Source organism: Polistes canadensis, unplaced genomic scaffold (assembly GCF_001313835.1).
Source record: "Polistes canadensis isolate GaletaPanama2010 unplaced genomic scaffold, ASM131383v1 scaffold_132, whole genome shotgun sequence".
Lineage (NCBI taxonomy): Eukaryota > Metazoa > Arthropoda > Insecta > Hymenoptera > Vespidae > Polistes > Polistes canadensis.
The window spans coordinates 364,284-379,893 of NW_014569679.1; the positions used below are offsets into that span (position 1 = coordinate 364,284).

The window sequence follows — 15,610 nt, forward strand, 5'->3', positions numbered from 1 at the left end:
ATTGGAAGAATTAAAACCAGGAAAAAAAGATAATGATAAATAATAATAATTATTATAATTATAATATAAATAATGAAAAGAGAGAATTTTTTTTGGTAATTCTATAATCAATTTTTTAAAAGTTATTAATCTATCTTTTTCCTTTCTATGGCTTTCTCATTATTGTATCTCTTTTTGTTTTCTATATTTCTTTGTTTAAAATCAATTATTTTTTTTTGTTCATTACCTCAACACGATAATAATAATCGCATTCCCAGATATATTTCTTTCTTATCAAATGTATATAATATCTTTTTATATCAGAGGTTGGACATGTATAATAATAATAATAATAATAATAATAATCATCAAATCCCCACAGCATCGTTCCCTCGAAATCTGTTCCTTTCTCTTTTCTTTTTTTACAAATATGTTATGTCTTGTTTCATTTTGTTTTGTTTTGTTTTAAAATCACACGCTTATTTTTTTCTCTTCCTTTTTTTTCTTTTTCAAAAAAGATTTCATCTTTTCCTCTCTCTCTCTCTCTCTCTCTTTCTTTCTCAAACATACACATATCATTCTCTCTCTCTCACTCACGCATTCACTCTCATTGCTGTGTTTTTTTTTAAACTCTAGATTAATAAAATGGTACAGAGACATGTTGGACATTGGCACGACAGGTGGCATTTATAGATCTAATAATATAGAATAAAATTTACGTTATTGCGATAACATTTGGTATCGTTGCGTCGTTGCCCCATTTTTTCTTTTCCCCACCCCCCCTTCTTTTTTTTTTTCTTTTATGCTACTGTCCTGGGTTGGTAATTACTTCATTTTCTTCTTTTTCTTCTTCTTTTTCTTCTTCATTTTCTTCTTTTTCTTTATATTCTACATTTCATTTGCATTGCTTCATCCCTTAGGTTGTGGTGTATTTATCACTATCATTATATCATCATCGTCATAAATCTTGCGTTTATTCAGAGATCAGAGAACACATTTGATTAGGGCAACGACGTCAATAATGCTTTTTGTTTTCTTTATTCTGGTTTTTACTTTTTAATTAAGATTTATTTTATTTTATTTTACTTTATTTTTATTTTTACTTTTATTTATTTATTTATTTATTTATTTTAATTAATTATTTCTTGCATACTTTTTATTTTCTCCCTTTTTTCTTCTTCTTCTTCAACTTTTTTCCATTGCAAGCAGGCGAGAACGTTTCTCATTCGTTTTTTAACCCCCTCCCACCCTCCCAAACCCTTTTTATTTATTTTTTCTTTTTTTTTTTGCATTTTTTTTTTGTATTCCCCCGGCCATTGGCGCCGGTTCTTTTTTTTCTTCTTTTTGTGACTTTTTTTTTTCTTGTTTTTTTTTCTTGTTTTTTCTTTTTTTTTTTATTATTATTATTTTTTTATTTGTTTGTTTGTAATTCATCTTTTGATTAGATTCGTACAGTCTACATTTGATACTCGCTGCAGTCTTCATCGTAACTGTCCAGCAAAATTTGAACACCTCTTTGATGAGATTTAAATCAAAGAACTTTGTCCCGTTTCTTTTCATTTTCTGCGTATATATATATACATATATATATATTCCATATTATTTTAAATCAGATTTATTATTTATTATATTATATCTTCGATTAAAATTACGATTTTTCTACGATCTCCTAAACTAACAGTTTCATCTTCCATTTCATTGATTTATTTATTTATTTATTTATTTATTTATTTATTTATTCATTCATTCATTTATTTATTTATTTACAAAATAAATAATATATTTTTTCTTTCATTTGACATTTTCGCGTTAAGTATTTATAGTAAAAAACTAAATTCATTACCCACCATTATAATCGTTATAATTAATAATTAATTAATAAATTATAAATCGATATAATATTGGAGATCGTCGATAAAATCGTTGATTTTATTCAATGATCGGATATATAATACGTCGCGTTTAATTACACACTCACGCATACGTACACGCATTACACACTCACACACACACACACAACCATGATAAAAAGAGACAATTGAATGTGTTCTTAGTTTTTTTTTTCTTCTTCTTCTTCTTATTCTTCATCTTCTTCTTCTTTAAATAAAAGTGGATCACAATTAGTCTCACCACGTTTAATTATCATCGTGTAAGTCTCTTTAGAATGATCAGACTGTAAGTTTAGTTATTAAGTTTTCTTTTGTCATGTAAAATTAGATATCTAACGCATAAGATCATTTGGCTGTACTTCCATTATACTTTTTTTCTTCTTTTCCTTTTTTTCTTTTTTTATTTGTTTGTTTTGTGACACCTGGTGTATATATGCAATATATATATATTTATATACACGCACATGTGTTTATATATAAATACTTATGTGCGTGTTGTATATATATATATTTATAAATATATACATATGCGTTTATAATCCGAGGCAGATACGAGAATGTGATTTTTACTTTATAGTAATCTTTTTTTTGTTTGTTTGTTTGTTTATTATTATTATGTGATTTTATTTTTTTTTTCTTCTTTATAGTTAAGTAACTCATTAGAATATATTTCTCATCGCGTGAGAGCCCATATCGCAATCATTTATTTATTTATTTATTTAATTATTATTTTATTTTATTTTTAAATGTTAATTGACGTGTTTCGTGAAGACCCCGTCCGTCTATGTTCTTATTTATTCAATTTAATTTAATTTAATTTAATTTAAGTTAATTTAATTTAATGTAGTATTTAATTTAATTTAATTTATTTCATCCATTAATTTTCTTTTAAGATGAATATCAAACGCAAATTTATATGCGTTAAAAGTCATCTTCAATTGAAAATTTGGAGAAATATGTTTGTATGTTTGTTTATATATATATTTCTTATTTGTTGTTGTGTTTTAATGGGACTCCGTATTATACTTTAGAGCCTCTAATGATTTCATTTTTTTTTTTTTTTATATATTACTAACGACGTATAAAAGCAGGTTAATTGTGTTTTCTCATTTAAAATTCTTGCAATTATACAGAGGAACTCAAGCGGGGGAGAAAGTTATATAAGAACTTTGGATTACGAGGTTTTTTTTTTATCATTTACTACTCTGTTGTTGTTGTTGTTGTTGTTATTGTTTACTTGTCCGATCTTAACTCGAGGAGGCAGATCATTCAGAAAGAAAATATGCACCGCTTTTATTGGTAGATATTTTTTTGTTTTGTTTTCTGTTTGTTTGTTGAAACTTTGTTATTTTTTGTTCATTCTTGATACTATTATTAATGATGTGTTCGCCCAAACTTCATTAAATAATGCGCTTGGGATTTTAATAATAATGCGCATTTTCTTCTTTTTACATCGACTCACCTCCCAGAAGATCTCCGGGTAAATATGAGTTGAGAGAACTAGGAGTTGCTCTTTGCTGGTCACTGGTGTCGATACCCGTGTTACTCCATAGTGAATTGGTCGTTGGCGGAGCACCCCATAATTGGCTGGAACTTCCTCCCCAGGTATCAGGAGGTGGACCAGCTTTGTTGGTTGGTCTCAAGCCCCAACTAGCCGCACCAGAACCACCAGCTTGTTGTTGACCACCGCCATGACTTAGTTGTTGCAATAAAGTATGCACTTCGCTGTCTGCAGGTGATTCAGCAAATATCGTTGTATTTCCCAATACACAATTGTTCAAAGCTCCTTGTGCCTGAAATCAAATTAATTATTTCATTATTTCATTTTGTTCTGTTTTTGTTTATCCTGTATATTATTTTTCATCTTTTTTTTTTCTTATATTATTCTTCGTTTTTTGAATAGTAAGTAACGCACGTGACTTGACTGGGATTTCCCTAAAAATTTTCGTGCGCGCTCAACCACGTGGTTAAATAAAATAAAAAAAAAGAAAAACAAGAAAATATCTGAGACACGAGAGATTATTATGCTACCAAAAAAAAAGAAATAATGAAAATAAGAATGCAAAATTTGAAAAAAATCTGATAGTAACAATCGCTGGGGGACTGAATTGCTGGGGCCCATCATAGGCCACACTGATGATTTTCATTTGTTCGAAATAATTGTTCGAAAACAGATGTATAATGATTATTTTATAAATAAATATTAAATTTGTTAAAAATGTATCGATGTAATTGCTATTAAATTTAATTAGTAATAATTAATACTTAAATACCATTCTCATCGATTAATCAAGGAAAAAACTTAATAAAAAAAAAAAAAAATCATTTCCTCCCCACTATAATATGCACCAATCAGGATTAACGTTAAAAGATGGCATGAGTATCATTCGACGATGCTGATGACTGACTTCTACTAGTGTATTAAGGGCATATGGCCCCATTTCGAACGATTATTATTACAATTATAAATTATAGTGTATAATGTATGGTGTATAAAATACCAGGGTAAGGAAGTCTCGTATATTCTCCTAACAAATGATTAGCGAAAAATCAAATAAATAAAAAAATAAATAAAAAATAAATAATAATATATAAAATATATATAAAAATATTTATCGTATAAAGTGTTTTTAGTTTTAGTCCCAGAAATGTGCGGGCGCTGGGAGCGCGTTGCGTGTGAGCAGAGCACCGTACGCAGCAAATGTGTTAACAATATAAAGAAATAAAAAAATACATATAAATCTATAAATTTTTGTATTAACCTTGATATTTGTTATTTTTTTTTATTTTTAGATTGAAGATTTCTTGTAATCTGTTAATTTCTATCAAAAATATATTAAGAATTTCAATTAATTCGTAGCGTTTTACAAGAGATGTCGTGGTTATTTTAGTGTCTTTTTCAGAAACAAATTATTCTTCGTAAATCAGCTGTTATTAGGTGTTATTTTCACCACACATCTTATTTTTAAATTGTTAATAACAACCAATTTTAATTATTTAAATATGCCAATATTTGTGTGCCAAATAAAGTGTTTTTGCGAGGAGTTTTACTGCATTATTTTATTATGAATAAAAGTGTTGCGGAAAGTTCTAGAATATTGAAGGAAGTTTATGGTGGACATGTGCTTTGAAGAGTTGTCTACATCGTTGGAGGTTGATTTATCAACTATAGGAGAACGCCTTAAAGCTTTGGGAATGATCCAAAAGAAAGGAAATTGGATCCCATATGAATTTAAACCGAGGGACGTTAATAAAAGGCGTTTTTTTACCAGTGAATTATTGTCATTTTTTTTTTTTTTTTTTTTAAACTTCTTTTTGAACTATCTTATCCCTTTACGTCGTAGGTCTTCTCTTTTCTCCTCTTTCTCTTCTTTTCTTCTCTCTTTACGTCTTTTATAATCCCGAACGCGCTGCTAAAAGAGCTTTTGGCTGCTTTTACAAAATTAAAAATATCTTAAAAAAGTAAAAAAAAATTGATATTACCTTTATAGCTTCATCTCTAGACGAATATTTGGTAAGAGCGATTCCATGATTCAGATATAGACGGAAATCTTGCACCGGTCCATGTTGCATGCACAATGTCTTCAAAGTTGAACCATCGATTTGTGGAGTCAAGTTTCTCAATAATAACCAGGTAGAAACCCAACTAGAATTACTAACAGGATTTGATTGAAGGCCACCCCAGGAACTGGATGATTTAGTGACAGTTCCTAAACCAGCCCAGCCATTACTGGTGCTACCAGCACCTTTACTTCCTAGGCCAGGAGGAGGACCTCGTGCTTTACTCATCGGTGCACCCCAAAGTTCTGAGGTAACGGCAGTTGGTGGTGGTGCTGACTCCCATGTATTTTTCGAACTACAATAATAGAATTCGATATTTATCAACGATGTCCGCTAAACTTTCGAATTACGATTATTTTCTAAGAAATTTCATTTAAAAATTTGTAAAACTCTAAAAATTATAAGAAATCAAATCTTTTTAAACAGACCAAAATAAAATTTAACTTCACCAATTTTAACATTTAATTATAATATTAAATATATTCTCGATCGAAATAATAAATTAAGAAATCTTACTTAGTAAATGCAGTAGGCGTTGTAGCGGGTGGGTTAAATGTCCATGTAGAATTACTTAAACTTGGAATCGATGTATCCGGATTAGGATTTTGCGGCGGTGGTGAAGTCTTGCTACTTGATGAAAATATAGCATCAGGATCCTTGATAGCAGCTAGTGATAGGGGAGAGCGTACGACTGAACCAGGAGTGATACTGGGATCATCTTCGATACTTTTCATCTGAGTACCCTAAAATGACATCAAATATAGGTGGACCCGGATAAATCTTAAAAACTAATGTTTTGCGGTTAACTAATAATACTATAATATGGATAATGATATATAATGAATGATATTAAAGCAAATGATGTTATATAATGATAATAAATTGACGGTATTGGGAATGGATTACCCTCCATGGTTTGCCAGGTTCAAATTCCGGTACGAGATCAGTGAACGCTGCACCTCCAGGTTGCCAATCTTTTGCATCTGAGGAATCTGAATTCCCTGGATCTGGCCAACCACTATCACCAAGTCTAGATGACCATGTTCCATCGCTTTGACCTAGCAGAGAATTCATATTGGGGCTACTGTGCGATTGTGTTAAACCACCAGGAGCTGTCGGCTGTTTGCTGGTAGTACCAGGAGCACGAGAAAACTCATTTCCTCCTATATCACCATCCTTGTCAAGAGATGGTAATTTCCATTGATTTAATCTCGATTGTTGTTGACTCTACAAATTATTATTCAAATATCATTGTTTAATTATACTTATATCTATACTTATTTGAATTTATTTTTTTAATACAACAATTAATACTAACAACTGGTGGTTCTTTGTTCATTGTCAAATCACTGAAGCTGTTTTGTAAAACTGACATGGGATCATGTACAGAAGTCTTGTAATACTCTAATGTCTGAGATGGTGGGGCATTATTAACGGCATGTTGTTGATGTTGTTGTTGTTTCATATATGTTGCTTGTTGTACAGCTATTTGATTTTGCAAGTTAGCAATTTGTTGCTTGGTTTTGGTTATTTGTACACTTATTTGCAAAACTGATGGACTGTTGCCCTTCAATGAACTCTGGACAGAATGTTGCTGGTGCAACTGTTGCAAAATCTTAATTTGTTGCAACAATTGATTTAGCAGAATCAATGTTTGTGGTGATAATGCTTGATTCAATATCTGATGATTTAAATATCCTTCTTGGGCAGCCAACTGAATTTGTTGTACCAACATACGCAATTGTTGATTCGATGGTTGATTTTGTGGTGCACGTGATGCCTAAAAAATGATATAAAAAAGATTGTAAAATTTATTTCATTCATTTGAATGAAATCATAATTAATATATAAATATAATATATCTTAAATAATAATCAAATTACTACATAAGACAACGAATAAATTAAATTGTTAATTAATTCTAAGATTTATAAGTACAATCAAACTTCGTGCAATAAAACAAAAAAAAAATGTAATAGATGAAAAAAAATAAATAACTACACAAAATATAACAACACTCTCTAAACATGTTAAAAGATGACGCACAACGTGAAATAATAATGACGTAAATAATAAACGTAATACAATATAATTGTTTCAATATACAATTTTGGATATGTACAATGCTTATTTATAATTTCCAATAAGCAATATAATTTCCACAAAGCAATTTCACTTTTATAATACCTTGATCTATTTTTTTTGTGTATTTTTACCATACTACAATCTAATTTAATCTAATAATAATCTTTACGCCACTTGTATATTTATATAGCTCATCCGAGCTGTTACTGTGAAATTTTTAACACGTAATTGTTTAACCTTATTAACGATAATTTAAACGATAATTGTGTTTAACCTTAACTCTAACAGTAGGCATTAAAAATATAAACATTTAGCAATAATGACAAAACATAAAGCTCGACCATTATCAGAATGGCCTACAAATTTTCTTTATTGTGAATTCTCTTACACAAAAATTAAAAAAAAGTAATCAAAATGATGCATACATAAATAGCAATGAAATACATGTAAGATTTATGAAAAATTAAATCGCTGGACTGACTGAACTGGGACTCGAATTAGGGATCTTCTTATTTATTGAACTATTCAGGGCCCACCATCCAATTTTCCCACAAATGATTATTTAAATATTTGGCCATAGAGAAAACACATCGTCCCACATATACAATACGATAAACACACTATCTACACATTTTTATTCTATTGATATAAAACATAAAAAATAAAAAATAAAAAGAAAAAATAAAACAAAACCAACTTGAATATATTTATATTTCATTTTTCTAAATTTAATTACGAATATAATAATAAAAAAAGAAAAAAGAAAATACAAAAATATAATAAATGAAAATGAAAATACAAAAAGAAAAAAAAAGAAAAAAAGAAATAAAATAAAATACATCAAATTGCTAATTATTTCAGACATCAGGTTGTTTTCACCTGGTTGAAAGGTGGCTGCGGTGCATTGGTACTCGGTTGTTGTTGCTGCAGTGGAACTGTTTGCTGCTGTTGCTGTTGTTGAAGCTTCAGAAGACTAGCACTGGACACTGAACCACCTACCCCTCCGGTAGCCGCAGCACTGGGCACTCCTGCCCCCTGTATTACAATAGAAATACCGTGTACCCTACCTTTCTTCCTAACTCTATCCATATATATCAGTTTGATAATATATTTAAATACCATTACTTATATGTTTATAGTTCAATTATTTCTTTATAATGAATAAGCCAGAAAACAAAAAAGAAAACAGCAAAATATCTTTTATAATGTAATCCTCTTGTTTGCAAAAATTAAATTTAAATGAAATTGAAACACACGTATAAACGTTACAGTAGCACACTCATAACGGACAAAAAAAAAAAAGAACACGTGAAATTCACAAACTTCAAAAAGAACTTGAAGAGACTTCTTCAATTTCCTAAAGAAGTATCACTTCGAAAAGTTACATTTTCATTAGTTAAAATGTTTTTATTTACGAAAAGCAAAAATATTTAATTAGAACAATCACTGCATATTGTTAATTGAAAACTAAAACACTCAAAACAAAGAATTTCATCATTAAATTTATTACCAAACATTTGTTTATTTGTTCATGATACTTTTATAATTATTTTTATTTTTTAATAAGAAATAATGAAATGTGTGTAAGTTAAATTAAAAATTAAAACTGTAGCAGATATGTTCGAATAAAATACGTGCTTTGTTTTATTTGATAATTAAATACAAACTTACCGGTGGGAAAGACATCTGTTGTGTCACATGATTGAATCTCGGGTATGCTGGTGCAGTAGTTGGTTGATTAGTTGGATCGTAACCAGAATGTGTATCATGGCGACGTGGCCATTCAAGAGGTCGAATCTGACTTAAAAGTTCTTGCGCTTCTTCTCTATTCATTTCACGATTTCTCAGAGCTAACTCCACATCTTCTTTCTGAAAGACGGATAAATATCAACGAAATTAATATAATATCAATTGGAACAATTCATTGTCTTCAAAAATATTGTTTTTGTTTATAAATTTTAATATATAAATACCTTATATCCTAAGTCACAAAGATAACGAAATTCACGACTATTCCAAATGAAGTCCTTGGTTAATGCAGGTTTAGCAGGATGGCCCCAACTAGGAGTAGGATCAATGTCAGAGTCTACCCAACTACCAGCAGGTCCCATTGATTTTTGTTTATGAGTAGCAGGACCTCCCCAGGTAGCTGGATTTAATGGAGGCTCGTTCCAAGTTGCTGGTGTTTTGGGATCATCCCAAGAGGTAGTATCATGAGGCCCATCTGCCCATGTTCCGTTACTACGTCCACCTGGAGCTCCAGGATGAGCCCACATTCCTGGACCTCCTACATCAGGTTTCATACCTGGTTGCCCAGGCATTCTATTCTGAGGCATGCCTGGTGGACATTGCATACCTGTTTCACAATAATTTACAGTGTTAACAAAATTTTTATATGTACAATTGTGTGATTGTAAAAATAATAATTAATTTCTTAGCTACTGTATGCTTTTCATAGATATCATATTTTTAAATCATTTCCTACAATGCGTTTTATTTGTTTTGGTTTCTAATTTTTGTCGCGCCGAGCAGATTATAAAGTATACTATGAAAAACTGTATCATAACTAAGAGATTAAAAAAAATTGTTATTTTATTATGTGTACAACTTTGTTTCTGCAGTTTTTTTTTCCTAAATTCGAGGCTTTATTGTAAAGAACTGATTGTACATTTATGATTCAAAGTATTGTCCATCGCTGGTCACTCTTTCTCCTATCATTTGAACAACGTACGAATTCCGCGTTGAAAAAACTGTTCATCTTTTGAAGCGATCCACGAATCAATGCAATTTTGTACTTCTTTATAATACCGAAAGTGCTGATCAGTGCACTATTTATTTCGACCACTAACTAACCGCTAAAATACTCTATAGGAAAACAGCGGAAGCAAAGTTGTAGACTTAATATATGTATTAAAATTACCTCCACGTCCAATATTAGGGGTTGGCAAGTCTTTCCAATGTGATACTTTACTAGTAGGCATTGTGCGTTGATTTGCTGCCGGATTTCCCCATAAACTTGTACCGTCGTCATAATTAGGTACATTACGCCTTTGAGTTGGTGGTGATGGTTCTTCCCATCCAGAAGGTTTACCAGGCATCATATCCTTTGGTGGCGGTGCTGCCCATTGATTCATGTTAGTAGGATTGAGCATCTTAGTTGGAGGACCAGATGGATGCTGATGACCCATTTGATGATGCGGAGGACCCGGTGGTTGTCCCCACATTGCATCAGTATTACTACCATTTAATCGTCCTGATATACCACGTGGATCCCCTCGCATATCACCCATCCTTGGATCCCGTGCCATAGGATCCATTACACGCATATGTTCTCGAGGATCATGAGGCATGCGATGATCTCGTGGATCTCGCATCTCTCTTGGATCGACTGATCGTAAATCACGTGGATCTCTATGATCAATTCTTGGATCTGCCCAACTTGTTCCTGTTTATTCAAAGTTTTATCTATGTAATAGTATTTTATACAAATTTCATTTTCAAGATCTTTATAATAATTCTTATATATAGATGTAATATATATATACAAAGTATCCCATAAAACTATTTTTGTCAAATAAATCTTGGAAAACATTCTGTATATATATATTTAAATTAATTATTAATATTTACTTAATTTTTGATAATGCGTGTGAAATTTTAAATATTTTTACAGAGATCATTATATTCGAAATATATTACTTTTAATTATTCGATTATGTTTATTTTGCTGTACTTTCTCTTAAAAATATTCTTATTCATTTTAATTGGAAATGAAAAATGTTTCTACTTTTCACTTTCGATAATATACCAATTACATGCTACATTTAATCAACGTTCCTGAATGCCTATAATGTCTGATAATGAAGTAATTTTAATGAAATTTGACTTTAATTTCTATATGATTAAATTATTTGATTTTTAATTTTTATATAATAAATATAACGTATATAAGAATGGATTTAAAATATTATACAATAATTTGATAATAGAAAATGAATTCTCCATAATTAACAAATGTGTAAATAAAAAAAGAAAAATTCTAGCATAGGCATTAAGGAGTTTACTAATGCTCTCGATAAAATATATAATTCAGCCTAAAAAAAGCATCATTTACAATTTAAAAGCACAGCGTTTGAGTATTTAAAAAAAAAAAAAATAAATAATAAACAGCACAATATTTCTACATGTAAAAGATAAAATTCTAGATTATTAAAAATAATAAATATAGCAAAATAAATTAGTTATTCCCCATAACTTATAATAAAGCTTTGTGAATGCCGGAGTCTCCATACGTAGTTGAACAAAAAAGATATGTATATATATATATATATATGTATATATATATACATAGATAATAGCAAAATTATTTAATAATACAAGCTACAACTTGATACATTTAACATAGTAAAAATTGAGAACTGTTATTTACTCGTTAAATTATTATTATTATTCTCAACTGCACAAGTATAGTTTAAATTTTTGGTGAAATGTGATATACGCATATATACACGTACATATTTTATAATAAAATAAATAATTATGTTTACGTACACAAAATTATTGAATATTACTTGTACAGTCGCTTTAAATATAAAAATCACGAAAATACAAGAAAACAAAAAATTACAAAATGTTCAGTTGGTATGGAAAATTATAATAAAAACATTACACAACAATTGACCAAAACACGATAGCTTTCAATAAGATTCCAAAATATCTTTTCCCTAAAATTTTGGCATCTCCAGCCTTCACTAGCATACCTCCCCACATACCGGCTTGATTACCGGCAGTCCATTGCGCTGCATTCGGTTGAGAGGGTGCTGGAGCACCAGTCCACATATTCGACGTGTCTGTCGTTTCATCATCTTCACCCCAAGTACCACCAATGTTAGTTGCAGGAGTATGACCCCATGGAGTTTTGGATTGTTGATGAGGTGGAGGTTGTCCACCATTTCGTAAATTAGCTTCCCATAAGTCAGTACCATTGTTTACGGATGGTTTCCATAATGGATTACCATCTTTGCCTGAATTCGGCTCAGGAGAACTTGGTACGTCCCAACTCGTATCTTGATTCACATGTTGCTATAAAAACAAAATGATTTTTCTAAATATTATTTCTTTTCTATCTTAAATAATAATATTTATTATTTACTTACACAGCCCCATCCGTCTTGACTAAAAAGCGCTTCCCTCATGGTATTCAATTGTTCAAGCTGTTGCTTAGTCGATGGATTATTATTAGCTGATGAGTTTCCGCTACTCACAGATCCTTGTGCATTGTTATTAGATGGATTGTTACCACCAGTAGAACTTCCCGATTGTTGTTGTTGTACGCTGTTATTATTGTTTTGTGGATTTTGTCCTGGACCACCTGGATTATTAGATTTTCCCTGAGACCATTGACTACTATTCTGATTCCCTTGAGAAGAATTTGACTGAGAGGTAGGTGGACCAGATTGCTGATTCGATTGTTGATTCGGATTATTAACTTTATTCACGTTTCCTGATGTATTTTGTGTACCAGGTGGGCCTTGATTCTGATTTTGATTTGGATTACCAGAGACTGATCTATTGACAGAATTTCCACCCCAATTGCTAGGTGTTCCAGCATTTCCAGGTGCATTTCCTGGTGTACCAACCCATCCTGATTGATTAGTATTATTATTATTAGGTGCAGTAGCTTGCGTAGAACCCCAATTAGTAGCTCCTCCACTATTTAGCGAACTTTCACCACCTCCTGCTAATTGTAATATCGTTGAAATACCCCATCGTTGTTTGTAGCTTAATATTGGCTCGTAAATCTTGTTTAATTGTCGTATTGATTTATTGAAATATATATTCAATAAATACTTTAGTTGTCCCAATAGATCTTCATGTTTTGTTCCGTCCATTTTATATGCTTTTTGATAAGCACATATTAAATAGCGTAGATACGATATTAAAGTAGACCATTGTAAGTCAATTGATTTGGAATAAATTTTCCTAATATCGAAATCGCAAACATTAAAATCATAATCATTATCGTAGTAAGAATTTTGGAGACTACGATTACTAGATGCCTTCTTGCAATGATTATAATAGCAATCCACTGAACCATCATAGTCGTAATCATCCATAGATAAAGATCGGAGCTTCTCGATGTAAGTTTGTGTAGTAGATTTGTTTAGTGTAAGACGCAAGTCATTCGTTAATTTATCATCTGTGCGACTTGCCAACAACATACGCTGGATACATATTTTTTGGTCATTCTGAAATGTATTCAAAAATTCTGATCGCATCCCATCATCACATATGCGATGATTATCCGCTCGACATACAGGTACACCGATTGTTTGGGATGTGATGGTGGCTGATTGGCTTGTAAGCGTCATCGTAGGCTCGCAGGTAGTCATTATAGGAATGTTGGCAGCCAACCTAACTTGCTTTCTCTTGTCAGATTCGTTAAATCGAGCGGTCTGAGACATTTCACACTTAATTCTAATTTTATCTTTTAACGTAGACTTAGATACAGACTTAATGGTAAAGTTAGATTGAAGATCAGAACCCACTGATTTACTATATTCGCTAATCTTATAACTAGTATTTAGACGCTTGTTAGACTTATTGTTATCCTGAAATGAAAGAGCACCAACAGTAAATATTGTTGCTTCGGTACGACTAATACCATCATTTTGAGACCCTAAGATCCTAACATTATTAGTAATTATACAACTAGTCTTGTAGCACACAGCGACGTCAACAATGTCTTCGATAACATCTGGATTATTGTTACTACTATTAATTTCATCTTCAATACTACTACCGATGCTAATGTTCTTCTTATAATATTCATTATCGTTATTATTATTACCCTTACGCTTTTTTAATAGTGGAACACATATGCGTTGCATCAGCTCGGTAACAGTGACATTAGATAATGGAGAAGTAAAAGATTGTACACGGAGTTGCTTGAGATTTTCCAGGAAAGATCGCGAGATGTGGTCAGTTACTTCGTTTTCAGAAACGATAAGCGTAATGGAAGAACTGGCGGTGAATATCGCTAAATTCTGTTCGCTTATTATTATTATGGGAACCGATATTAAATCGATGCCACCGAAATGCGATTTTAATAATAGGTTCCATAATTTATCGAGAGCTAACGTTAATCGAACAACGTTACAATTATCGTTAGACGTTTTGCAATAACGTCTCATTAGCAGTCTAGATGTCTCATGAGAATTGATAATAACCAGGGCACACTTATGACCTAGTAGTTTCCATCTCTTTGCAACATCCTTTATAATACCGAATTTCCGAGTAATAGCATCTATCTCGACAGGACCACCGCCAAGCAGGAAACAATGGTCACTGTTCCTGATTGAGCTGAGCAATATCACAGACTTGGAGTTATTATTATTACTTATTAAACTAAAATGAGCCTTAAACTTATTGTTGTCGCCTAGCTCAAGGCGGGACCCTAGTAAGGAGTAACTGTTGACAGAGTTAGGGAGGCATAGCAACCATTGGGGGCAATCAGACTTGGGTATCCTAACTAGGCTAGGTACCCCAACGGTGCAATACGCTTCACCCCGTGTAACTTGTAGATGTACATTTACGCTTAGTACCCTAACTCTTACATCTCTAAAGCTATCCTTATTATCACTTAATGTCTTAAAAGTAGACTTAGAGTTATTGGCGGAGCTGCCCAGCTGACCAAGCAAGCCCAGTGTGTTTTGCTTTCTGTACTTGTGATGATTATGTTCTGCATTGTTGTGGTTATTTACCTTATTATTATCGTAAGTTAGAAAGAGATTTGTTGGGTTTTTTGTGGTTACTGGCGCCACTGACTGGCAGGCCTTACCTATACCAGCTGAGCTTAACTCACCTGTAAAATAAAAATATTACAAATATAAATTTAATAAATTCTAATATGAATTAACTTTGTTGGCTGGGGTTATAATTTTTAATAAACGAATCGAACAATCTTAACAGTAACTACAGCTGATCCCATGAATCTCTTCAGCTTAACGAACATATAATCTTCAAAAAAATAAATAATGCATCTATACGATTTCAACGAAAAGACTAATTTCATGATAATCAAAGTGACGAAGTAT

The 15,610-nt window shown here is 31.4% G+C and overlaps 1 protein-coding gene across 2 annotated transcripts in view; it reads right to left on the bottom strand.

The window, feature by feature from the left end:
- Window positions 1–2,041: 2,041 nt before the first annotated feature.
- LOC106788272 (trinucleotide repeat-containing gene 6C protein) overlaps window positions 2,042–15,610 on the bottom strand; it is a 29,991-nt gene continuing 16,422 nt past the window's right edge. The window contains exons 5-15 of one of the 2 annotated variants that reach the window (XM_014751405.1): window positions 12,671–15,378; window positions 12,275–12,596; window positions 10,435–10,959; window positions 9,488–9,870; window positions 9,186–9,383; window positions 8,394–8,549; window positions 6,748–7,209; window positions 6,336–6,656; window positions 5,946–6,172; window positions 5,352–5,724; window positions 2,042–3,661 (exon numbers count right to left, since the gene is read on the bottom strand). In XM_014751405.1, coding sequence (XP_014606891.1) covers window positions 3,317–3,661; window positions 5,352–5,724; window positions 5,946–6,172; window positions 6,336–6,656; window positions 6,748–7,209; window positions 8,394–8,549; window positions 9,186–9,383; window positions 9,488–9,870; window positions 10,435–10,959; window positions 12,275–12,596; window positions 12,671–15,378 — 6,020 coding nt within the window. In that variant the 3' untranslated portion in view covers window positions 2,042–3,316. The remainder of the gene's footprint in view (window positions 3,662–5,351; window positions 5,725–5,945; window positions 6,173–6,335; window positions 6,657–6,747; window positions 7,210–8,393; window positions 8,550–9,185; window positions 9,384–9,487; window positions 9,871–10,434; window positions 10,960–12,274; window positions 12,597–12,670; window positions 15,379–15,610) is intronic. The other variant, XM_014751406.1, reaches the window with a different exon arrangement.